At 37.5% G+C, this 27,063-nt stretch overlaps 2 protein-coding genes and 1 long non-coding RNA gene across 6 annotated transcripts in view; 1 reads left to right on the top strand and 2 right to left on the bottom strand.

Annotated features, from left to right (window-relative positions):
* The window catches only part of LOC124292641 (two pore potassium channel protein sup-9-like), a 1,036,556-nt gene that overhangs the window by 103,448 nt on the left and 906,045 nt on the right, over window positions 1-27,063 (top strand). The gene's annotated exons all lie outside the window — the stretch shown is intronic.
* Window positions 1,869-2,160, bottom strand: LOC124292642. The gene is made up of 2 exons (XR_006902530.1): window positions 2,117-2,160; window positions 1,869-2,037 (listed from the first exon to the last, which is right to left on the bottom strand). It is a non-coding gene; the product is annotated as an uncharacterized LOC124292642 (long non-coding RNA).
* On the bottom strand, window positions 8,189-26,476 carry LOC124296589. Its single transcript, XM_046746622.1, has 5 exons — window positions 26,269-26,476; window positions 10,739-10,990; window positions 10,357-10,555; window positions 8,507-10,239; window positions 8,189-8,433 (listed from the first exon to the last, which is right to left on the bottom strand). Exons 1-5 carry the CDS (start codon window positions 26,474-26,476, stop codon window positions 8,189-8,191), a joined length of 2,637 nt encoding a protein of 878 aa, XP_046602578.1.

Below are 27,063 nucleotides of genomic sequence, written 5' to 3'. Positions count from 1 at the left end.
AGGTAGGCAATCAAAAATAACGTTTACTGTCAACAGATTCTTCATTGACATAAAATTAAAATTGCGTTTCATTCACAATTTATTTTTTGTGCATTTTATTGGAAAGTAGTTGTATCCAAAAACATCAAAAGCTCCTGTCTGATAATAATAGCTTTTAGTATTTTCAGGTACGAAATAATTCATCGTCGAAACGGTACTAAAGTTGTCGGGCATGGAAGCATGTAGGTAAATTTCCAATTTCGTGATCTTTGACTATCACAATATTTCAACATGGATTCAATGATAAAATTCGTTTTTATTCAGCAGGCTCGAAGTTTAAACTTCGATTAACACGAGGAAAATGATGCCTCATCTGATGGCCAAAACTTTTAAGTGGCAAGGATTCTGGTGTCTCGAACAGTGCAATCATTACAACCATAAAATTTGGTTGTTCCGTCAGCTATCAGGTGCGAGAGTGAATTTCATTAGGCCATCGCCACCTTCTAAACATCAGTTGAGGCAAAATTGAAGAGCGGGATACACTACAAATGATAGTGGCTGAATATTACTTATCCGTCGCTGTCAATCCATTCTACCGAGGAATCACCTCGTACACCATTGTAATTCAAGTATTATTATTGACGAGTATCATTTTTCAAATTTTATACTATTTAATTTGGTATCTTGTTTCGAAGCTTATTTTTACTTTCTTTGACATCAAATTCAGATAAATAGTCTTTCAAGTCCTCAATTAGATTGTAGGGTTGAATTTTGCTAGTCAAAGTGAACCAATCCAAATCAAAAAATGTTAAATAGCTCCAGTTAAAAATGTATTTGAAGTTAATCTTAGTTGACGGTGCATTTGGCTAGCTAGTTTCAGTTATCACCCGTGCTTCGGTTTCGTGGAACCCCAGGAACGTGTAAAGAATGCATTCACTTACTAGTACATGTTGCTTTGCAAATAAACACTTGGTCTGCTAAAGGATTTACTCACTCGCTAACTTTTTTATTACGAATCTGGATCAGAGAGTCATCCTGCAATTGATCAATAAATTAAAACCAAATTCAATTTTACACTCTTTACGGGGTCCTACGCTAAGACTAAAAGCTTGTGAAACTCCATTTACCCCAATTATTTCTGCATTTCATGCTAGCATTATCTGGAACAAAAAAATCTTATCCTGAGATTGGAAATGGAACTTAAAACGCAGAAGGTATTCAGTGGCACGAATTGAAAATCAAGAATTTTCTAAAAGTTTCTGCAACACGGGGATTCTTTCCAAATATACTTGTTACAGGGTGATGTTCGGAGGACTATGAACAAGATATTGTATCGGATTACATTATTTGGAAAAAAATCTTCATGAACTTCGTTAAAAATTAGATATTTATTTATTTTGATGGAACAAGGGACACAATCTTGAATCCGATAAGTCAATATCCTCGTAATAATGTTCTGACATCACTCTAAAACATGATTGTCCTTGAAGCTAATTGTAACGTTAAGGCTCATTTTGAGAAAGTTAATTTTCAACTTGTGTGACAGGATGTGATCAACGTTCCTGAGTTCTACGCTTCCGATTAAATGTCCTTTGTTTCGAATCGCACTAACATGAAATACAGAAATCATTTTAATAAATCTAATGTCATTGAAAATTCCAATTTGAGTATTAGGTCCGCTTCATTTATTTAATGGAACATCATTTAAAATTTGCGAAATGAACTGTGATAATCATTGGAAAATTTTCAATACTAGTAGCAATAATTTATTGATCGGAAAAAATACATTGACTATCGACTATTGGTGAATTTTGTTGAATTATCTTTCAGAAAAAACGATTCACAGTTCTATTACAGATAGATAGATGTTTAAATTTTTGAACGCTCGGTTTCATGTCTCATTTTCAAGTGATAAAATTCGATATTGCCGCCTGAAATCACAAAAGAGTGAGAAACTTACATAGTTGCTTGAAAGTTGCAATGATCTTCGTACAAGTGGTAAATTGAATAGGCAGATAACGGTGAATATTAGAGATGTAACTATTTTGGCCGTATCAACTGTTGATAGAACAAAATTTCATTGTTATTTCTAATGTACGAAATAATAAAAGTGATCAAATCAAGTATTCCCAACTACCCGCTGCGTTTCTTCCAAGCATGCAACATTCAAACAGATTTCTCATTTCAGTCGAATAAAGCCAATTTTCAAAGAGCATTAGCATCAAGTTTCGACCCTTCTTTGAAGAATTAACTTTCCGACTCAATAACAAATGCTTTCCGAGTCACTAACCCGAGTGTTTGAGATTCTAACCTCCAAAATTCGTGTGAACTACAGTACCGCCAGAAACACAGTTTGACAGCTGAAACTCGGAGTGGCCAGCCTGCCGGAGCAGCCGATAAAACTCGCGCATGCGCATTGACTGGATAGTTTCTAGAGATTGTCCTGATATGTACGAACTTTGGGAGACCTATCATGATAGGTTTAGTGCCGTGGGCTCCCCTACTAGTAGCTTAATACCGTGGAGAGGGAACAGGTAATTTTTGGAGAGTGAAAGAGACACTCGTAAACCACACACTATTTAACAAAAGAAATAAAATAAAATAGCATATTTCACAATAGCGATGACACAAAATCAAAAAAAAAAAAAAGAATAATTCACGATTCGCTCTTCACGATCCGAAATCAAAAAAAAAAAACAGAAAATTATACGTACTCTCCGCTATTACTTAATCTACTGAACTTGCAGCTCGCTAACTGAAATCTAACATTTCATTCATGTCATCATACAGATTGATGGATATGAATAATTGTTTATGATCTGTGTATATATGGTTATGCGTTTTGGTTACGAGGATAAGGTTCTGCTTGGGACTATACAGAAAAGGACAAAGATCCTCTGTTGAGCTATCTCTCTCCTCGAGCCCCTCATCACGTGAGCAAGCGTCCCAGTTATGCGTTTTGTTTACGAGGACAACGTTCTGCTTGGGACTGTACAAAAAAGGACATAGATCCCTTGTAGAGCTATCTCTCTCTGCGAGCCCCCCATCACGAGAGTCTCTATTATATATATCTTTATTTTAGTGGTCGCAATTTCGATGGTCAATTGTTGGCGGGGTGCAGGGAGAGAGGCTGCGGCGCGCCGGCGGCCAGCGGGAATCGCATCCGCCTTGGATTTCCGCGATGCAAGGATCTTCGTTGGCTTCCTCTCCACACCCTCGAGATCCTTCTGACGCAATCGTCGTTAGTCCGCCACTCCGCAATTTCCTCGAATTCGTTGCCGACTTCCTGCCTGATGCCGTTATAGCTCATGAAATAAAAAAACAAAAAGAACCTAAAATATCTTTCGCTATTCGCTAAAGTGTCCCGTCTTGTAGTTTCAGATGCGTGACTCCAGTTCTGGCGCTCTTTTATAAATACTTCGCAGCTCAGTCTCGGAAACCCCTACATTTTGCTTCCGCCCAGAATCCAGGGAGCCACTTGTAACGGAAATCAAAAATGCCACGTTTTATTTATTTTTATTTTTATTTATATTTTTATATATATATATTAGGCTGATTCAAAAAAAACGGCTAATTTTTTTTTTCAAAATCCTCACATAAAAACTTCCGAGAAGGTGTGAAAAGACGCCTGTAAAAAGCAGAGCCCTTAATATTATTATTAAGAGGTCGCGCATCGGGAATTTCTATTTCCCGTTTAAATAACACAGGAATAAATTTTTTTTAAATTTGCAATTTCGTATTTTTGCAACGGCTCATTGAATTAGCGGACCAAAGCATATTTTTGTAGGAAATTTGACGCTCTACAAAAAAAGTCCTTACAAAGATTTCGATAGTCACACTCCTTCAAAAGTTATTCGAGGTCAAAGTTGAACTTAAAAAAAAATTCAATGTTTTTTGTTTTTTTCGATGATACTATGAATCTTTTCTCATTATTTTGTTATAAAGAGGACAGATTTCGGAACAATTACATTTTTAAATAGTCAAGTGCATCAGTTATGGATTCTCCATGATAACATGTTTATTATTGACCATCGCATTTTTGTAAGGTAACTTTATATTGACTCGATGGGAAAATTAATGATTGAAAAAGCCCAATTAGAGTAACATATATTTATTGAATATATCTTTATAACAAAATAATGAGAAAAGATTCATAGTATCATCGAAAAAAACAAAAAACATTGAATTTTTTTGTAAGTTCAACTTTGACCTCGAATAACTTTTGAAGGAGTGTAACTATCGAAAACTTTGTAAGGACTTGTTTTGTAGAGCGTCAAATTTCCTACAAAAATATGCTTTGGTCCGCTAATTCAATGAGCCGTTGCAAAAATACGAAATTGCAAATTTAAAAAAAATTTATTCCTGTGTTATTTAAACGGGAAATAGAAATTCCCGATGCACGACCTCTTAATAATAATATTAAGGGCTCTGCTTTTTACAGGCATCTTTTCACACCTTCTCGGAAGTTTTTATGTGAGGATTTCGAAAAAAAAAAATTAGCCATTTTTTTTGAATCAGCCTAATATATATATATATATGTATATATAAATATATATATATATATATGTAAAGCGCATAGTTTGAGCCCTACTTTTTTATTGCGTAGGAGCATGCGAGGTGGTCATACAAACATGGTACAGTTTGTCATTTTTGATATATGGGAGTACTTCGATATTTATTACAGTTTGAGTACATAACGCATGTTTCGAAGACACTGGTATAGAAAGCATGATTTGAGGACAAGTCTCCAAATAGTACTTTACATTCAATCTGCACCAGTCCTTGAAGTATGCCTTCGGCATAAAGGATATATATATATAATAGTATAAAGAATGCATGATTTGAGACCCTATGTTTTTCATCCATAAAAATACGTAGAAGCGACTCCTCAACGATAAAAAATATGTCGATTCTTATATATGGCAATAATTCACTATATATACCAAAGTTTGTGTAAATCGCATGATTCGGGGTCATTGCAACTCTTATGGCACAAAATCACGAAGGTGGCAAATTCTGACTTTGAATTCGGATGAAAATATGTTTCTTCTTGAAAATTGGCTTGGATCATTGCTAGATGGGTCTATTATAAATATTTAAAAGGAGCATGCTTAGAATTTAAAATTACGGCAATTGACAGCAATTTATGGAGACCATGTTACGTGATACCGCCATTCCGGGAATGTTAGAAAAAAAAAAATTGCTAGTTTGTTAATACACAAAATGGATTTTTTTATCATAATAGACATATAAGAAAGGTATGTCTTAGCTCAGGCAAGTAAACCCACTCCCGGAAGTAATCTTCGACTTTATTTCCCTGTCACATAATGTACTTTCTTTAACTTGGATATTAATGATCTTCTTATGTTGGTTTTTTTCAATACTTACCGACAAAAAACATCAAACAAATAGGTTTTTTAATACTTTGGAGCAGAACTTGATTTTGAACAAAGAAAAGAAAATTAAAAATGGCCATTTCAATGTGTTGATTTCGAAGTTCAATTATGAAAAACTCTTACAAAATACTGGTTTTCTATGTCCCTTTACTCACAATGTCTTTTAATATTATCCGTTCGAAACGCTTTTCTCTGATTTAAATAGTATTAATATTCATTTATTCCGTAGTTTTGTTTTAAAAGCGAAATTCAGAATCGTTAGCGAAGTAGGATTACACTTAAAAAAAATTGAGACTGATCTCCTACTTCTCCATCACGTATTACGTGAAATTAAATTTTCTTTGATTAAACGGCGAGAGTGTGAGAAACGTGGTTCGTTCGGTTCGGATTCCGTACCAGGCTTAAGGAACATTAGAGAAATGTTTTTGATACTGACAATCGCCACACTGCTCTAACCAAACACGTCATCGATAATGATCACTCTTTTAATTTTGAAAATGTAAGTATCTTAAATGAAGAAACTAATTACTATAATCGCCTTTTGTTAGAGATGTGCAATATTGTTGGACATAGTCATTCTGTTAATCTCAGACATGATGTTGAACACCTTTAGTAACATATACCGGGAGTATTTGGTGAAGTTCCCTGGTCAAGCGCCGGTAGATAGGCAACCGACGTTACATCAAGTATCCTCGATCAGATTTCAAGAGATCAGTGGATCCATACTACTATATTATAATATTATAATAATATCATATACCTAATAATATTATAATATTACGATATGGTGGTACGAACCCACTGATCTCTTGAAATCTGACCGAGGCCACTGACGTAACTTCGGTTGGCTATCTGCCGGCGCTTTACCAGGAAACTTCGCCGAATACTCCCGATATATTACATGTGACAAAAGTGGAAATGGTGAAAAATAAAAAAAATGAAGAAACACTGTTGCACCAGATTGATGAAATTGAAAACAATCAAAAGTTTCATCTCTTTAAACCGTTCTCTATATTCTGCTATTGTATATGTAGGCCACGCATAGTTTAATGTCATGTCCTCAAACCATTCCTTACGTATGTGCCGCCTGGTTTGAGGTCATCTTTTTGAACTTGGGCATTTGCGTCATCAATTGAGCAACTTCGCGGGAATAGAATCACTCAAATGTTTTTTGAAATCCATGTGCTGATGGTGTTTGATAAAAAGGGACTAGAGTTGTGTTCTTCTTTTTCTGAATCAGTACGAGATCTGTCAAATTGTAAAGATACGGATTCAAGAAATTATCTGAGATTTGGGTGATTCTTTTTTAAATAATTTCGTTTATAATGATATTAAAGCTGTGCATTGTTATTCAAATTATACATTTCTTTATTAACGTTCTTGCACATTAAATCATTCTTCTGCTATACTGCTGAGTACTAACTGTACACTTTTCCTTAAAGCAGACATTACAAATCATATTGAGTTTCAATTTTACTATTACCATTGAAATTATTTCGAAAATCGTAAGTATTCTCATGTATATGTCCAGCATCTTACAACTAATTGACTATCATGTGTCATATCAATTAAGGTTTACGTATATATGTAATATGATATAGTATTCATTAAAAATAATACAGATAAATTTCAATGACTAGCATCGACATCACAGTAATAGTAATATACGTACTCAATAGTACGTTCTTCGATGAATTGGTTTAGTACGGCCTAAAAGACTACTACCACTTATCACTACTTACTTACGTCAATATCACGTTGTATTTATAAAGACCACAATATTTGTACCATAAGACTTACAGTTTTAGTCAGTCCTCAAACATTTTTTACTTAGTAATTGCAATACATTTTAAACGTTTAGGTTGGTTACAGTATTATCACGAATGTCACATCTAATACTGCTAAAGAATAAAAACAATACAAATTACATTATCAAGAAGTTTTATCATAAAAGAAGAGAAAAAAATATAAGATTTTCATATTAGTTTGTACTAACTACACGTATTTTCCAGTAAGTACGTTCAACTTTAAGTAATATATATCAGAAGCCTACGTTTCGCGTGATATTATAATAATAAAATTAAAAAAACTCTTTTGAAATGTGATTGCACTCGAACAAAGATCGACTAACGCCTTGAAAACTATTTCACCGTTTTCGAATAATTGCAGATTTTCCTTCAAGTACACCTTCATGTTAATGAGTATACCACGCATATTTGTAAGTTTTTTCAACCGCTCAATGCTACAGAACACATTCATATTCAACTTAAAAAAAATAATAAAGTACAAGAACCTAACATACTCGATACTCATGGAATAATGACTGTACGTCCTTCAGACAAACTATTTTCTAAATAAAAAGAGAGTAACAAACAAGTAAGTAAATCTTGAAAGACGTATAGTATCAAAATAAAAAAAAATAAAAATAAAGTACAAGAACCGAATATAATCGATATTCATGGCATAATGACTGTACGTCCTTCAGACAATCTATTTTCTAAATAAAAAGAGAGTAACAGACAAGTAAGTAAATCTTGAAATACGTATAGTATCAAAAATTTGTGCTACATATTATACGAAGCTGTTGGACTCAAATCATTCCATGTAAAAACTGCCCTCTTGAACCCCACGAAAATTAGACCAAATCTTTGTTCCATCGAGTGGCGTTATATGATTACTCTGAACACAACTTTCATTTGAATAAATTATTTCATTCGAAGTGAAGTGCTATAATAATATGCTTGGACGATCGCGACAAAACTATTCTATAAAATTATTGCTTTTGTTAACTCGGGCAAATCAAAATTTGGCTTTTACATTTTTGAACAACGGGACGTAACGACCTTGCGACGAGACTCTGACTTTCTTTGATTGTCAATCCAAGTTTTCAGTACTTGCGGTTGTCTGTTCTTCAAAGTTTTACAGTTTCTTATTGCTTTCTGACATTCTTCCAAAGACGGAAGTTTTTTGCATTTAGCAGGATCACCAAATATTTTATTGACTGCGTTCTTCTCTTGGGTACTCCATCTTACTCGTTTTGTTTTGCCATATGGAGAAGCTCGAATGAAAAACAAAAATTATTTACGAATGACAGAATGAATAAACGAGCAACAAAGTAATTGTTAACTTACTACTACGACGATTTGAGGACGTTTTTTCCATTTCATCAATGCCCATCTCACTATCGTCACTGGTGCCATCTTCAATACTATTCGTCGACCTTTCTTCATATGAATTTGATTGAGATATTTCTTGTTGAGGGATTTCATCAAGTACGTCGTCGTCATCTTCACTGGTTCCCTCACTATTTCCTTCACATTCGCTTTCACCCATCGCAGTCTGCAGTAAACGAGATACCTGTGTGATCTCTCTAATTGGAACTGGTACCCTGTAGAATTCTTTATGTATTTGTTGGTGGTGCCCCATGAAGTTAGCTAAGTCTGCTACTTGGTTTTCACCAATTCCTTCCATGGCAAAAAATGTCGCAATGTGCTTGCGCAATGTGGTCCCACGTAATGAGCAAGGCATCACTGCACCACATTCCTGTGAGAATTTCCTCATGAGTATGCATGCTCTTAGGTACTTTTTTTTCAGAGGATTGAAAGTAGGCACACTAAAGATATATTCGTTATCAACTGTCACACCTGCTTCGCTTCGATATTTTAATATTGTCTCTAAACAGACGACATGCAATGGATAAAGCAGAACAGGAACAGTCCTTCCTAATTTTCCACGGATTGTCAGTCGCGCAAACTGCTTTGCGAATTGTTGTGATTCATCCGATAGCTGATGAAAAAGATCTCCATTGACATTTTCGTCAATCTCGGTTCGATTCTCAAAATCGCTTATCGAAAGTCTTTCAATTTCTCCGGCCCGTCTGCGGTTGAAAATCTGAACTAAAATCAGTGTGCATTCAGTTAAATCTTTCCATGCTGACAAATTAAATTCTGCTTCCAACGTTATCAAACTTGCCTCACATTTATTTTTCAGATAGTCATATAACTTTCGAATATCCTGTTTGGAGGGAAGAGTAACTTGTTTTTGACGTTTTTGCTTGGTCTGATCTTCTACTACTTTCTTAGACACAGTAGTTGGAAAATCATCTTCGAATAATATTAAAAAATCTTCAGCAGCTTTTTTTCCCTCGTAATCCTGTTTCTTAATACACTGCGCCTTCTGTCGACTTATGCATTTTCTCAACAAAGTACCAAGCATGGTGGCGACAGCTGGTGTTTTGTACGTTTGTGTGACTGAATCATAATGAGCACATTCTCTCACGGCCAATACTGCTGAGTCATAGAATTCTGGACGGAAAATTGAAGCGAAATCATCAACTTTCGTGTTGATGTTTTTGATAGCTAATTTAAATCTGCCCAAGAGTCTCAATTGTGCTCGAATCATATCGTGTTGATGAACATGGGTATACTTGTTGCATAGTTTGTTGGCGAATAGAATCAATAGTTCGTCATACTTTATGGATCTCGTAACCTCATCATCCCGCAAAACTGGGAATACTATTCGGCGAAGAACGTCTTCAGCAAGTTCGTGAATATACCCCGTCAAACGCCTCCCCATAACGGTGAAGTCTCGGACACCCTTTTTGTGCGTAGGATTACATGTCTTGGAATGAAGTCGAAGAGTCTGTTTAGAAAAAAAACCTTTACAGGTTGAACAGCAGACATAGTCTTCAACTGATCGAACATATTTAGCCTGTCGCTGTCTACAAGTTATTAGGATACCAGTATTCAAACTCTTGTCAGTATTATGAAGAAAATTACCATACTTCCGCATTGTTTCGATTATTTTCGCTCTTTCGTGGTTGCCTTTTGGAAAAGTCAGAAATTTCTTCACATCAGCCTCATTTCTGTGTTTCAATTCGAGATGGCGTGCAAATTTAGTTTGCAATATCTTACAAAATGGACAAAAGTACTTCTTTGTAGACCTGACTGTCTGATTTTTTGATGCGGGAATGGTGACTGACCGAACATCCAGAGGTGACGCATCGATAAATGACCGTGATAAATTTTTTGTTGAATTGACTCCCGAAACTCGAGAAGTCGTATTGAAGGTGTTGGAGTTAGGTAAATAATTTGAATCTTCTACGGTATCATCATTGTCATCAGTGTATTCTTCATCGACATCATCGTCATCACTGGATTCCTCATCGTCATTATTGTATCCTTCATCGATATCATCTTGCCATTGATTGTTACTTTCGAGTTTATTGTTGTTTGTTTTCGAATGGTCAGTTTTTTTGTTATTGTTTATTTGATCATCAGCGTTATTCTGTTTTTCCTTGTGATTGTCTTGTTTTCTATTTATATTTTTTTGTACTGCAGAATAGATTTGTTTTTTTTGTTTACTGCGTTCCGGTTTTGGTTTTTGATTTGGTGTTTCAGTTTGATGCAATTGCTGAGTGAAATTATTGTTATTGGAATTCATGACATGATCATCATTAGTGTCTTCTACTAAACATACATCTCCAACACCTGTCGTCTTATCAAATTCATCTAGCCAGTCCTTTCCAACAACATTTAAAATATCTGTACAACTGGGGGCTGCACTACTGTCAGCTGAGGTGATGTTGAATGAAATATTTGATAGCGTAAGCTCATCTGGAGGAGGTAATGAAATTTTTTCGGGTGTTGAACAACCTAAACCCTGTATTTCATGGCTTTGGTTTGTTCTTGGTAATTCAGAAGAATGATTGAATTTTTCTTGCGCTGCATGACCTACGATTGATCTAGCCGTACTGTCTGACGATACTGAAACTTCGTGGCATTCTTGGCACTTTCGTAATTGCTCTTTAGAATCTGGCAACAAAAAGAAAGGATTGTTTTGTATCTGAGTGGTAAAAAAATTTCATACAAAATTGGTTCTTCATACATGGGGCCTTTCAAGATTCACTAAGACCCCGCAATTTACGAATGCACCAAATTTTTTAAATGCTTTTCCACATGTATTTCCACATGTACAAATAATATGTTTAATTATTGGTTTGGATTATTTTTTCCTCTCTCAACACTTACTAAAGTATTGCAAAAATGATTCCGTTATTGCTTATAAGTCTAACTGAATATATCTCAAAAACCATTGACCAGACAAACAAAAGTATTCTTGGAAAATCGTGTAATGTAAGTTGAATGTCACGAAACAAATGTTGAAAGATTTACGCCATTTTCGAGTAATACTTGAATTCTCGAACAGAATCACCCATTCTTCTTTTAAAAAGTGCATTCCAAATTTTTCATTTCGATTTTCAAAATCATTTTGTAGGTAATGACAGAAATTTTAAGCTATAAAAGAAGACAATTTTTGTAAATAAATGCTATGCATAATTTACCTTAGAAAAGCACCAATAAATTGCATAGATTCAGGTTTCAAAATAAATTGACAGCTATGATTTGTATACCATAATGTATATCAATGAAATAAGATTTATTCAATTCGTAATAACATGTAAAAAATGTCGTGTATTTGTTTTGCCCAAATACTCTGTAAGATAAAAAAAAGAATGGAAACGTCGAGGTATATTTTTGGCCAAATCTTTCCCGCTTGACGTGAAATGATTCCTACATTAGTGATTTTGAGGTTTAATACGCTGTGGCGCTGGAGTAATCATATGAATTTTTTTTTTTTTTGTCTCGTCATTTTCACCAAGTTCTAGCAAGATTTTACTGGGAAACATTATTTAAAATCGCCTTAGATGAGAATTTTTTGTCTCGCATGTTTTTTTTTGTTTTTTTTTATTGAGAATCACCAAGAGACGTGAACGTTTGAATGATAATCCAAATTCATTTTCAAATTTTAGAATCACTTACCAGATGTTTGTATTAACACTGCGCGATATCTAGCTCCAGATTTCCATTTAACTTGACAATCCTTATCCTGGATAACGCTGACTCGATCAGATGATACGATGGAATATGCACCGTCATCAAATCGCACCAAACAAAACATGGTTTCTATAGAAAAACGACAACGATATAAATCCTAATGGAATAAAAAATTCTGACTTCAAACACGCCGGTTGATGATAAATACGAATGACATAACCTCTAATTACTGCACGTTCGTGGAGACGATAATATTGTTATAGCTAATAATATGTACATCATCTGACAGTAAGGAATCAAGTATGAAATTCAGAACTTCATGATGAGAAAAATATACGTACCACAGAAGCGGTATTTTGCAAACCCACTGTCGATTAGTGCACGGCAGCACGTTGCGACGATCGCAAAATCACACACTTGGGCCGGTTTGGGTACGCAATGGAGGGAATGCAACAGGCGATGGCGCGGGATTTATTTGAGGTTAGGTAAGATCCGCGTCCTGTGCGTGAGCGAATCACGGCGAAGCGAGACACGGACATCCGCGAGCCAATACTTGCCAATTAAATAGACGTTCTATTGTATCATCCAATGATTAGCTCCTGTGCAATGTCGTGAAAAATCTCATCACTGATCTCTGGGTGTAGAGATCAGTGAATCTCATTGATGATTACTGATTTTGTAATGTGTAGTTAAAAAAAAAACCAACAAGAGGTGATCATAAATATTCAGAAAGAAGTACATTTTGTAACAGGGAAATAAAGTCAAAGATTACTCCCGGGAGTGGGTTCACTTGCCTAAGCGAAGCGAGGGCAGTCATCATCCGAGGGAATAATTGGCTTTATTCCCGTGTTGGCTTCAGGATTCTATTCACTTTCCGCGGGTGCCTCGGAGGACGTTTTGTTATGACGGGGACCTGTACTCCCGAAGAAAAAATCGAAATAAAATCTTTCATGAACTTTTTCAAAAAGAGGCAGTCATTTTGAAGTTTTAAAGAATTCATAACTCAGAAACAGTACATTTTTCCAGGTTCCTTCGAAGAACGTTTTTTCATGACGAGTACTTGTATTTCCGAGAAAAATTGATACACATCATTTGGCAACTTTTTCGAACATGTCGGCCATTTTGGAAATTTCAGAAATTTATTACTCCCAAACCGTGCACATCTCAGGGGTGCCTCGAAAACGTTTTTTGTCGGCAATAACGACTTCCCTTCAGAGACGGATCTGCAAAATTTCACCTCGCCCCGATCGCGTGGTAGTCAGTCAAAACTCCATAACTAGAAAACGGTGAACTTTTCCAGGGTGCCTTACAAGACGTTTTTTCTTGGCAATGACGACTCACATTCGCAATTATGTCAGCACAATCCTAGCTCAACCCGGTCGCAAGCTAGCGTTTCAAAAATCCACAACTCAAAAATGATGCACTTTTTGGAGGTGGCCTAAAGAAAGTTTTTTTTATCGCGCGGGCCAGTTCTCACAGAAAAAAAATTGAGAAGGATTTTTTCTGCGTTTTTTTGATGATAGTCTACGCCCCACAATACCCGCAATCGCAAAATCACGCATCGCACATTTCGCCGACTCGGGGTTCAGGTACTCGCCATAACGACTGACTACAGATTTTTCCCGAAATTCCGTCGCCAATTCGTCAAAGTCCTAGATTCGGAATCCCAGTATACAAATTTTTCTTTTTTTTTCTTTTTTGAACTGCTGATTTTTGAAAATTCATAACCTGAAAACGGTGAACTTTTTCGGGCTGCCTTAAAAGACGGTTTTTCTTGGCAATGACGACTTACATTCGGAATTTCATCAGCATAATCCTAGCTCCACCCAATCGCAAGCTGGCGTTTCAAAAATCCACAACTCAAAAATGGTGCACTTTTTGGAGGTGGACTAAAGGAAGTTTTTTTTTGTCGCGGGGGCCAGTTCTTACAGAAAAAATTGAAAAGTATTTTTTCTCAGTTTTTTTCAACGAAAATATACGCCCCAGAATACGCAGGATCGCAAAATCACGCATCGCACGTTTTGCAGTCTCAGAATCCAGATGCCCGCTAATCACCCGGCTCTATTGGTTTTTTTCAAGTCACCCTATTAAGTCACCGAAATCCACAATTCAAGATTCCGAGTCGATCATCACATAACTTTGGAATTTTTTGAAGTAGGGGCAATTTTCTGAAATTCATGACTTTTGAACCATACACTATTTTGTGGTACCTCCAAGGACCTTTTTTGTCAGCGGTGACGTCCTCTATCTGTCAAGAAAACCGAACTTGTGACGTCCCTATACCGGGACAATCTCTTGAAACTATACATACAATGCGCATGCGCGAGTTTTATCGGCTGCTCGGGCAGGTTAGCCACTCCGAGTTTCTCAGCTGTCAAACTCTGTTTCTGGCGGCGTTGTAGTTCATACGAATTTTTGAGGTTAGAATCTCAAACAGTCGAGGTAGTGACTCGGAAAGTTGATGCTAATGCTCTTTGAAAATTGGCTTTATTCGACTAAAATGAGAAATCTGTTTGAATGTTGGGTGCTTGGAAGAAACGCAGCAGGTAGGTGCGAACACTTTATTTAATCATTTTTATTATTTCGTACATTAGAAATAACAATGGAATTTTTATCTATCAACAGGTGATACGGCTAAAATAATTACATCTCTGATATTCGCTGTTATCTGCCCATTCAATTTGTCAGACGTACAAAGATCATCGCCACTTTCAAGCAACTAAGCAAGTTCGAAAATCACTTTCGAAAATGAGACATGAAACCGAGCGTTCAAGAAATTTAAATATCTAACTATCTGTAACGGAACTGTGAATCTTTTTTTTCTTGAAAATAGTTCAACAAAATTTACGAATAGTCGATAGTCAATGTATTTTTTCCGATTAACAAATTATTGCTACTACTATTTAAAATTTCCGAATGATTATCAAAATTTATTTCGCAAATTTTCAATGATGTTCGATTAAATAAATGAAGGGAACCTAATACTCAAATTGAAAATTCAAGTAATATTAGATTTATTAAAATGATTTCTGTATTTCATGTTAGTGCGGTTCGAAACAAAGAAAATCTAATCGAAAGCGTAGAACTCAGGAACGTAAATCACATCCTGTGACACAAGTTGAAAATCAAGTTTCTCAAAATGCGCCTCAATGTTACAATTAGCTTCAAGGACAATCATGTTTTAGAGTAATGTCAATTTTGAAGTAATGTAAAGATTGTGTCCCTTGTTCCATCAAAATAAATGAATATCTAATTTTTAACGAAGTTTATGAAGATTTTTTTCCAAATAATGTAATCCGATACCATATCTTGTTCATAGTCCTCCGAACATCACCTTCTAACAAGGATATTTGGAAAGAGTCCCTTTGTTGCAGAAACCATTATAAAATTCTTGGTTTTCAATTCGTGCTATTGAATAACTCTGTGTTTCAGGTTCCATTTTCAATCTCAAAATGGGATTTTTTTTGCTCCAGATAATGCTAACATGAAATTCAGAAATAATTGCGGTACATGGAGATTCACAAGCTTTCAGTCTTAGCGTAGGACCCTACAAAGAGTGTAAAATTGAATTTGGTTTCAAGTTATCGTGCAACTAGCTAGCCAGATGACACCGTCAACTAAGATTAAATTTAAAGACATTTTTAACTGAACTTATTTAACAGTTCTAGATTTAGATTGATTCAGTTTGCCTAGCAAAATTCAACCCTACAATCTAATTGAGGACTTGAAAAACTATTTATCTGAATTCAATGCCAAAGAGAGTAAAAGTAAGTTTCAAAATAAGATACCAAATCAAATGGTATAAAGTTTGAAAAACAATGCTGGTCAATAATAATGCTTAAATTACAATAGTGCACAGAATGATTCCTCGGTAGAATGAATTAGCAGCAACGGTTAAGTAACAAACTTATTGCTATTGGCTCGATCAAAGTAAAATGATGGGATATTCAGCCATTGTGATCTGTAAATCCCGCTCTTGAATTTTGCCTCAACTGATGTTAAGAAGGTGGCGATGGCCTGATAAAATTCACTCTGGCACCTGATGTCTGACGAAACAACCAGGTTCAATGGTTCTAATGATTGCACCGCTCGAGAAACCAGGATCCTTGCCACCTAAACGTTTTGACCATCAGGTAAGGCATAATTTTCCTCGTGTTAATTAAAGTTTAAACTTCGAGCCTGCTGAAAAAAAAACGAATTTTATCATTGAATCCATGTTAAAATATTGTCATTGTCAAAGATCACGTAATTGGAAATTTACTTGCATGCTTCCATGCCTGACAAATTTAGTCCCGCTTTGACAATGAATTATTTCGTACCTGAAAATATTAGAAGCTATTATTATCAAACAGGATCTTTCGGTATTTTTGAAGGCAAAAAAAAAGGCAGCACTTTTTGAAAGGCAACCAATGGCCAGACGAGGGGTGATCAGAAGAGTGGAGATTGGTCTCCCAGTGTTATCGGACGATTGTCTTGTAAGTTGTTGTTTTGTTTCCTAATTTTTCATTAGTAGCATGATTTACACTGTAATATTAACTGTTGTTCTTTCTCTCTTTTTATTCTTGGATATCTGGTGAACCCTCTTTGTTAACGGAACATTGATTGTTGTACAATGGAGCTGCAAAAACTTTGTCAACTAATCAATGATGTCGGCGAGGGTTTTTGTGATTATTGTGTCGGGTACGTTTTCTGTTAATTGCTACTCTATGTCCTCCTAAGCTTCGTGTTTAAGATGAATAATTTCTTTATTCCTAGTTACTCATTTCTTTTATTTATTTCATGATCATCGGCACTAATTACTGACTTCTGGAGCACTGCACCGTAACGAATCTACTCTGGAAATACCTTCTACTGGGTCTCAACCATTCATTTATTTTTAATTTTATGTAAATAAAGAATCTGTTCACAATAAACATTGTTTTTACTTACCTACCTCTGTTTGTCCAGACTCCCACTTGTTAATGACATTTCACGTTGAATTTCAGATTTCTTCTTTCAATAAATAACACCCAATTTCTGTATCATTTGATATTTGCTTTTCCGTTAAATTCTTTATTGCGTCGGTTGAATATCTTCCGAAATCAACCACGGTATTGCTGAACGATACTATTCTTAGACAATTCACGCTACGTAAAAATAAACAGCAGCATAACCTCAATCCCCGGCTTGACGCGCGAGAGAATTACAGCTTTTGTTTCATTTTGTGTACGTTGGCGCCTTGCTCAGCAGATGAAAACATCACCGCGGCGCGATTTCACCGACCAATGAGATTAAATTATTTGGCGCATGCGCGTTATATGTATAGTTTCAAGAGATTTATATATGGTTATAAGCCACGCATGCGGCGATGTATATTCCAAAGTGTCCCCAAATCATTTGAATAATATACGATTCAGGAGGCTTTGAAACATGCGTTTTATATATGTTGCGAAATGTACTGAAACTATCGGTCAAGTATATGAATTTAATGGTCTCAAAGTATGCCTCTATTAGCTTATGTGAAATATCGTATAAAAAGATTCGATGGTCTCAAACCATGCTTTATATATAAATCTGTTAATGTCCCCAAAGTTTGCGTTTAATATATGGATAATTTGAGTCCTGTCCCCAAAGTATACAAATGTCCTCAAACCATGCGTGCGCTAGAAAAAATGTTCCCAGAACATGCTCTGCACATATATATATAAATATATATGTCCGCGTAAAGCCTCGGAAAGGCGGAGAGGATGTAAAGTGTTCATTTGGGCGTTGATTGTTCATATTTAGCGTGACGAACCCGACACATCTGGTATGCTCTCTAGCTAACCCGTAACTGTCGATTTAGTCCAAGCGTTGTTATAAACAAACCATTTGTTTGTTGCTAAGATTCCGTTATTCAGCTATACTCATAGCTTGCTAATAACGCTTGACGCTTGATACGGTGGACTCATCGAGAGTTTAATTTCAGAAGACATATCCTTTTATTCACTAAATACATTTTAAAATGGAATTATTAAACGAGATTTGTGATACTCCGGCATATATATATTGTAACAACTGTTACTATTGAAATAAAAGGGTTCCAGAGTAGTAAAAACTCGTGAGGAAATCTTGGTAAAATAGTATATTCAAGAGAAATACGTCAATTCAGATCTGTGTCCAGCACAAGACTGTTTTTACAATAATAGTGGTTGACGCAGCAACCAAGTAATTCATTTTTTTATAATATTCCCTTGTTTACTCCTACAGGGTAAAAAGATTTCTTCGTAACACTACCCCCCTCTCTGAAGTTGAGTCGTCCCGACTCAAAAATAATCATTTTTTTTTCTTTGTTTGTTTTATAATTACTGACATGAGGATAACATAACATGTTTTAATAAGTTAAAATTTTAATATTGGCGTTGGGTACTCTCTTCCCTCGGGGATATTGAGCTTTGGCTCGAAAATGATAAAATCCCCCCGATTCTATCCGGCATTTGCCTTCCCTCTCAAGGAAACATACCATAGAATAACCTTAAGAAAACACTCAAATTTCCGTCTTTTCCTCGGGAAATGTAAGATATGCTTCACCAAAGTCAATGACCAATCCATCGAAGAAAATTGAAAGAAATTGCCATCTGCTTCTCAGAAACAGGTTTAACTTTGGCTAATCTTGAAAGAAGATTTCCAACGGAGAAATTCTACAAAAAAAAAAATGGCTCGGTAGAATGTTGTCTCGCCATGCCAAGAGAAAGGCTTGACTGATATATGATATGTATAGTTCTATATTATATAAAGATATCGCTGCCGCCGCTGCCGTGTCAAGAAACCCGAACTTAGCCGAAGTACCCGAACTTGCCTGAATCTATCCGGAAATACTCGAACCCAACCCACACACACGCACACAAAACCCTGAACCTACTCGAACTTAGCTAAAGTTACCCGAACATGCCCGAATCTATCTAGAAATACCCGAACCTAGCCTACACACTACACATACCGAACTTGAGCTAACCTATTCCGAACTGATCTAAACTTGCCCGAATCGCAATAGCGGTTGGTTGGGAGGGGAGAGGGAAGGCGGTAAGAAGTCAGATTTTTGTACGTATAGGGATGTATATGTATAAAAGGTTAAATGTTGAATCTCTGATTCCTAGATGGATGCATGTACTGAAGGTGAAAGGACAAGTCTTCATAGGTATTACCAGGGTCGGATTACACAGCACGTCAACCACGCTATGACGTGGGGGCGCGAGCTGTCTGGGGGGCGCCCGGTTGTTATACGCTAGTGTGACGGTCTATTACGAATAACGTTGATGGCTGGCGTGGTTGGTATTTAGGACATGATAAGAAGAGGGGGGGGGGGGGGGAGAGCAGAAGGAAAAGGTTGAAGGTTAGGTTAGGTTGGTAGGTGCGGGGCTTTAGAGGTGCTGGAAGGAGAAAGGCGCGAGGAGGTGAAGGAATTGGCGGTGAGATGCGGGGAAGGCGAGGAAGAGGTTGAGGAGGGGGGGATGGGAGGTTGTGGGCGCTGGCGGGGTCCCAGGATTCTCGACGGGGTTCACGGGGGTCCGGGGTATAAGCCACGCGGGATGGGCCGTGTTGGTTTCCGGGTCGTGCAAGCCTCTACGAGGCTTCGCTCGCACGGAATTCGGGCGCGTGGGCCCGGGGAGGGGGAGACGAGAAGGGGGGGGGGGGTGGTGGCGGTGGAGAGGGAGAGAAGGGAAAGAAAAAAAAAATAGAGGCGGGGAGAGAGAGCGAGAAGGGTTTGGGGGGGGGGGGTTGTCAGGAAGAGAGGAAAGAGGATAGGCAGAGGAAGAATAAAGACAAAAATCCTACAAAGGACTGGTTGGTTCGTTTTGTGATTGTCTTTTTATTGAGGCTAGAGCCGAGGGTGTAGTGTTGCCGGTGGTTTGACTGCTCAGCGTGTTTGCCAAAGTGTTGCCAGAGTGTCTTCTCCCGGCCGGCAGCCGTAACCTTATAGGCCGGCGCGGACCATGGAGAGTGGCTGGCCGGCCAAGTCGGCTGCGCAGTGCGGCGGCGCGGGCATTTACGCTGTGCCTAGGGCTGTACGCGTTTTGCATAAGATTTTAGGTAAAATTGCCCGCGCCGGGCCCGTTCGCGCCTTTTGGGCCGACTCTAGCACGTGAGCGTCGGGCCAAGGGTTGCGTTAATTCGAGCTTGGAGTCCTGAGTAGGCTCCGGACATATTGCTTGCGTTGTCATACGATTGCCTGCGACAATTTTCGATCTCTAAATCAAGTTCTTTCAGAGCAGTCAATACAGCTTCTGATAGTTGTTTTGCTTTATGACCACAATTCGGTATAAATTTGAAAAATCGCTCTCTGGGAATACCCGTTTCATCTACGTAACGAATTATGAAATATAATTGATCTATATGACATAAATCAGGCTTTGAGTCCACGCTGATCGAAAAATATTTGGCAGTTTTAATCGGGGACACAATTTTTTGAGTGAATTGTTTCGCGTGATTTCAATGAATTCGTCACATATTGTTTTCGAAAGATATGAGACAGATCCTCTATCCGCGTTACCGTGAGATTTGATGTGCGCTGCCAAAAAAGAATCGAATTCGGAAATGAGCTCCAAGATCATCATGTAATTACCGTTGCATAGAGAACCAAATCGTTCATCGTCTCCTCTGAATGGTAACCCGCGCAATGATAATCCTTAAATAACTGCGACGACCCGTTTAAGTACATTTTGCCAATACCGTATCTCGCTATTTATCTGCTCTTCTAAACACATATGAATATTTTTTGCGGATTTACTTCTTTCTAAAAAGGAAATGACCTTAACGCATTGATGAACGTTATTCCAATCAGAATAATATGTTGTAAGACTTGTAAGACGTTGCGATTCACCAAAAAGCTTGCAGGCTCCGCAAAATACTGCCTTTGCACTTTTTGAATAAATTAAACATGAACGAACTTATGTGCTACCATTCGAAATTTATATGTCAGCTTCTAATTAGCTTACAGACTCGCTCGAAACAGGATTCTCCTCTGTTGACCTTCTCTTGCCAAGAAAAAAATATATTTTTAGTTTAAACTCAAATCCGGCTTGACGAGGATCTTCCAGCTGAGTTATTGTTTTAGCGAAATTTTAACTGTTTTTGAAAGGCTCTCGAATCTACAGTTTTCACTGTCGAGGGTTGACTAAATGCTGATAACTTTGATTGAGATCTAATCTGTCGATATCTGTGCTACATTACATTAAATGCTTCTGTTTCTTTAATATATAACATAACCACAGAAAGCCAGTCTATTTGTGAAAAATCGCTATTTTCTGACATCCGAACGCATCTAACCATGTACAACAACATGACCTTCGAATGACTTTCGGCTCCAAAATTCATGAGTAAGTAATAGAGGTGGGAATTCGAGGAGAATGAATTGTATCGGCACATTCAATACTTCTTTCACGTAATTTATTCCATCAAGTACTCTAAATGTTGTCCATCAACCTGAAAGCATTTGTCAATCGTAATGATTAAACACTTCACTATTAGCTACAATGTTGACAAACACCGTAGATTGCGTGAGACTGATTCTGTCTCTTTTGAACATGAAAAATCTTTGTTTGATTCATTCAATCCAATTCGGAATGATTGAGAGCATTAACTTGAGAGTACTTCTAGCCTTTTTTGCGAAAATGCTTACGCAATTGGAAAAAATTGATCTGGTGTTTTGTTATGGCGAAGCGAGGCAAACTTAGTGCATGCATGTCAGCACCATGCAGAAAAGTATCCAGATCGAGTACATCCGACTCGTCCTACTATTGACAACGTCATTAGATGATTTCGCGAAACAGGCAGTGTTCAACGAGCTAAAAAATCGGGTCAAAACTCAAACTCATGAAGGGGCAGAAGTCGCTGTTTTGGCTGCCGTGAGAGTGGATTCACGTGCTAGTTCGCAACAAATTGCTAGATATTCTGGTATTTCCAGATCTAGTATTCCGCGAATACTGAAACGTCGTAAATTTCACCCATATCACATTTCACTGCATCAGGATATTAAAGAATAGGATTTTCAAAATTGTGTCAATTTTTGTAATTGGGCACAATGGTCATTACAGAACGATGAACGTTCCTACGAGAATGTTGTATTCAGTGATGAGTCAACTTTCACAAGCCATGGCGAAGTCAATATGCACAATATGCATTACTGGTCGGAAGAGAATCCGAGATGGCTTCGAGAGGTCGTTCGCCAGCGTCCATGGAGTGTAAATGTGTGGTATGGCATATGGAAGAATCGAATTATCCGCCCAGTTTTCATTGATGCAAAACGAAATGGACAAAAATACGTCGACATGTTAACTGGCCAGTTATCGAAATTATGAGAGAATATCCCATTACAAGATAGTCAACTGATGTGGTATCAACACGATGGTTGACCAGCAGATTTTTCATATGTATCACGTGATGTACTGAACAAAAAGTTTCCCGGAAAATGGATTGGTTGAGGAGCACAAGTTTGTTGGCCCGCTCGTTTTTCTGACTTAACACCTCTTGATTTCTTTCTCTGGGGAATGATCAAGGATATTTTGTACCGAGACGCCCCAATAACACCGGAGAATATCAAGGACCGTATCATGAACGCGTGTGCAAGTATTACTCCGGAAATGATAAGCAGAGCAAAGGAATCCTTGATTATGCGTATTGACAAGTGCAATCAAGTTGATGGACAACATTTTGAGCACTTGATACAATAAATTACGTGAAAGAAGTATTCAATGTGCCGATAAAATTCATACTCCTCGAATTCCCACCTCGATTACTTAATCATGAATCTTGGAGCCGAAGGTCATTCGAAGGTCATGTTGTTGCACATGGTTGGACGCGTTTTGATGTCAGCTTGCTTGTACTGAGTAAGAAAATAGGTATTCCTGTTTGAAAAATCATTGCGACCATCGAAATCTCATGTGATATGATATTTAGATGACATTCACTTCCACAACTCATTTTCCTTCTTTAAATGCAACAATTTTTCCACATGACACTTTTCCGTACAATTGATAATAACCCCGTTATTCGAAATGAAAGAGGTAAATGGACCACCTGAATATTTATGTATTTATTGTATACATTGTAATTATATTTTATACTCTATACACTAGCATGCAGTAATTATAAAGCTGCAGCGTATACTAAGGTCTAGGCTTTCAGCCCCACGGAAGCGTATCGCATGTGTTGTGAAACACGATTCACTTGTCATCGTTCCAGCTTACGATTAGTGATACCTCCTTCTGTTCCACAGTATATACTTCATGCTTTTGACTTGATATCAGATTATGATTTTTGATCAAATGATTATATTGTAAAGCACATGCCAACTAATAATTAGAAGTTGTTGTTTTTTATGCTGATCCTTCAACCCCTTTGGCACATTTTCTTGTCCTTGTGATTTCCTAAAATTCGGAATGAATATGGTTTCGCTCTTAATCCTCAAAATTCTTACATTATTCTACCATTGTTTTCGTCTTTCATCAAACCGAGGACTTTTTTATTTGCAAAAGGTATTCCGTAAACGTTATCGAGTAGGTGATAAGACGTATCGAATTTTTGTAAGTCCTTTTTCATACACTGGTATATGTTCGGGACAGTAAAGTGATATATCGAACTATCCGTATCAGTGTACATTAATTTTGATTGGTTTACAAATTAGGTTTGAATATAAATTGGATTGGAAATCGTGAATATAGGTTTTCGAAAGATTGCATGATGAAGAAGTCTACATACAAAGATTTGTTTAGTTTTACTTTTCTTTTACTCAATTGGAATATTATTGTCTTTGTAAAAAATGGTGCAGCTATGGAAATTTGGTTTGGCTATAGTAGCTCTAGCACCATATTTTCCATCACATTAGTGATCAACCTGATATCTGTGTATTTCCAAACATTTTCCATTTTTCTGCCGAAAACTGCATTATTCATTAATTTATAGAAACTTTTTTCGATATCATTGTTTGATCTTTTCTGTAGATCGGTATTTAAGGCTATGTAATTTACTAGCCATGGTGTTTGCCTAAATTTGAGAACTCTGTGAATTTTTACCAACTTTAGACATAATTGCCAACATAGTTTCATAACGCGATGATAAATGACAGTTTTATTTACAATCTAGCGTGGTTGTCAATTTCAGCTGTTTACGATTCGAGATTGGAGGTATGTAGTGCTCCGGACGGAGTGGTAAATCCCAGTGCATTTCATGCAGTTCCTCAGGATATTACAAATCTACCTCTAATTTGTATCCAAAGTTTGCTTCGCCCGAGATCTTGGAAACGTCAAATTGCCTGTAATCCGATATTCATTTGATGGATCTGCATGGCAAAGCAATGCTTATATTAGCGCCATATAAGTTATTAACCTCAATGTACATGAGATAAGTTTCTTCGATCTCTCGATCAAATGCCTCTCCCATATATTTATTGTTACTCTTTGCATATCTGTTAGAGTATTGTAACACACTGCCTCAAATACCTTTTTCGATAAACATGACCATATCTATATCGGTGAGAAGTTCGAGTTCGATACCGGTGAACTTTAAAATTGTGTCGAATGATATACCGGGCGCTGTGTAGTAATGTAATGGGTCCAGTTCGTACGTTGTCCAACAATTTTGTTGAAAATTGTAAAAAAAAACTTCAGCCATTTAAAAAATGTTCGTCTGTAAATACAAGTCCGAATACTCCCCCAAAGTTTTAACATTGAAAGTTTGCCAAATGTCACATTGGTATGCATAACCATCATCCCATATATCCTCATCGTTTAATTTTAAATAAAATTGTTCTTTGGTTGGAAACTGTCTATCCTCGAGCTTCTCCCAATTATCTACGTATACATATAACACATGGGCTGATAAGTTCCCGGATTCTTCCGAGAACGGCGTACGTACCATTGTTCCCATAATGCAGCTTTCGCAAAATTCTTTGATGCCGCATTCTTTAAGGGTTATACCTGTAGTGAGGTCATCCTTGACAAGCGATTTAACAGCTTCTGCGTCACGATGCCCGAGTTTGCGAAGCCACGCATGAATACAGTGTGTGTTATGTTTTGACATTACTACAAGCGCTGCTGATCGCTCCGCTGCCTCAAACGGTATAGGTTCCTCAATTGGTCTTCTATAGAGACCGAGCGCGAGTATGAGTGGCGCCACGAGTGGAGAAATTTGTCCCTATCGGCAGGACTTGCACTAACGTCGACGCGTGTTCTGGTGGTCATTTGTCATCATTTTTACGGAGAAAAAAAAAATATTGGTACCCAGAAAATGCTACCTTCCAGTGAAAGAAAAGGCAAGGCTAGCCTTTGCATTATTAGTTGTTGTAACAGTTGGAGAAATATCGAGTGAACCGTTATTCACGGTCTCTAGCGACAGGGTCATTCAAAACGATAAGTTGATTTCGTGCTATGCCTACGCCGGAATCAACCAATCGTTTTAAAGCTAGCCTTGCCTTTTCTTTCACTGGAAGGAGGCATTTTCTCGGTACGAATATTTGTTTTTTTTCGGAAAAATAATGACAAATGACCACCAGAATACTCATCAACGTTAGTGCAAGTCCTGCCGATAAGGATGGATTTGGCCGCTCGTGGCGCTACTCAGACTCGCGCTCAGTCTCTATAGCGATGACGGCCCCGTTCCACGTGATGCGACAGTGTTTATTTTCGAAGTGTAGCTTATACCCCTTTTGGTCGAGGGCACTTACCGACAATAAGCTTCCTTGTAAACTCGGTATATACAACACGTCTTTAATTGTCACTTTTTCATCGTCCCCCACGCACTGCACTTCACCCTCACCGACACCATACACTTTTGCTGGACTGCCATTGGCCACTCTAACTGTTTCTCGATCACTTTTCTTTAATATCTTCAAAAATTGTTCTCGGCTGAATTTTTCGACGGCATCTCAGACTCGACTATGTTAGCAGATTCTTTACTCTTTTTCCACTTGATGTATCTTCTGCAATCTTGTTTCGCATGACCGACTTTCTTACAAAAGAAACACGCTGTAGTCACCTTCGCGTTTGTTTTGTGTGTGGTTTTTAACGCAGAATCTGATTCGCCACTCAGGCTATGCAGCTTACGTCTCTTGTACTCGTCAATAATTTTTCCTTTTACGAGACTCAACGTTAGATCAACTTCCTCTCTGGTTTCGAGTGCTGTAATAAGCGTGCTACAGGAGTTAGGCAGACTGCTAAGCATCATGTCCACAACGAGATTTTCTGCGAGTTCTTCTTCGAATGCCGTTAACTTTGCCACTAAACCTAACATGGCACTGACATGCGCTTCCATGTCCTCCCCATCGGTGTATTTGAGTCCACATATTTTCCGCGAAATTTTCACTTTACTCGTTAATTTAGCTTTCTCATGGTAATTCTTGAGTGCATCCCATGCTTGCTTAATTGTGGTCGCACTCTACACGTGGACGAGCTGGCCATCTTCCACGAGGAGACCTATGGTAGCGCGGACTCTACCGTTTCACGTTCTCCACTGAGCGAATTCGCGTCGCGACACTACCGTCGTTCCTCTGGTATCACGCCCGTTCCCACACCCCACAAGACTTGTTTATGCAAGTAAATTTCGAATCTGTATCTCCATGTCTGATAATTATCATTGTTTAATTCATCTATCGGCAACTTTCAACTGCCCGCCATTTTCGTACCCCAGAATCACTTTTCATACACACACGCGCGCCAGACTTTCGTGAGCAAATAATCGCACTTTAATAAATTTCTACCCGTGTGATTTTCACTGTAACGCGACCCCTGAGCCCATAACCTGTTGGGAAGTGGGTGGGAACACAATAAGGTGATTGTTATTTGCCTGAATGAATGTGCAAATGTATAAGCTTTATTTATACAAAAATGATGGTTTTGAAC

Source organism: Neodiprion lecontei, chromosome 1, assembly GCF_021901455.1.
Source record: "Neodiprion lecontei isolate iyNeoLeco1 chromosome 1, iyNeoLeco1.1, whole genome shotgun sequence".
In the NCBI taxonomy this organism is placed as follows: Eukaryota; Metazoa; Arthropoda; class Insecta; order Hymenoptera; family Diprionidae; genus Neodiprion; species Neodiprion lecontei.
The sequence above is the reverse complement of the archived record's forward strand: the minus strand, read 5'-3'. Positions and strand labels throughout refer to the sequence as shown.

What these genes read in the sequence shown, in the direction of transcription:
- LOC124296589 (XM_046746622.1), bottom strand. Translation starts at nt 26,476, where the DNA reads ATGGAAGCGCATGTCAGTGCCATGTTAGGTTTAGTGGCAAAGTTAACG. An exon ending in AAAACCAAAACCGGAACGCA is followed by an intron (nt 10,556 to 10,738) that starts GTAAACAAAAAA and finishes ATATCGATGAAG; the next exon opens with GATACAATAATGACGATGAG. An exon ending in GCGTCACCTCTGGATGTTCG is followed by an intron (nt 10,240 to 10,356) that starts GTCAGTCACCAT and finishes ATTGAAACACAG; the next exon opens with AAATGAGGCTGATGTGAAGA.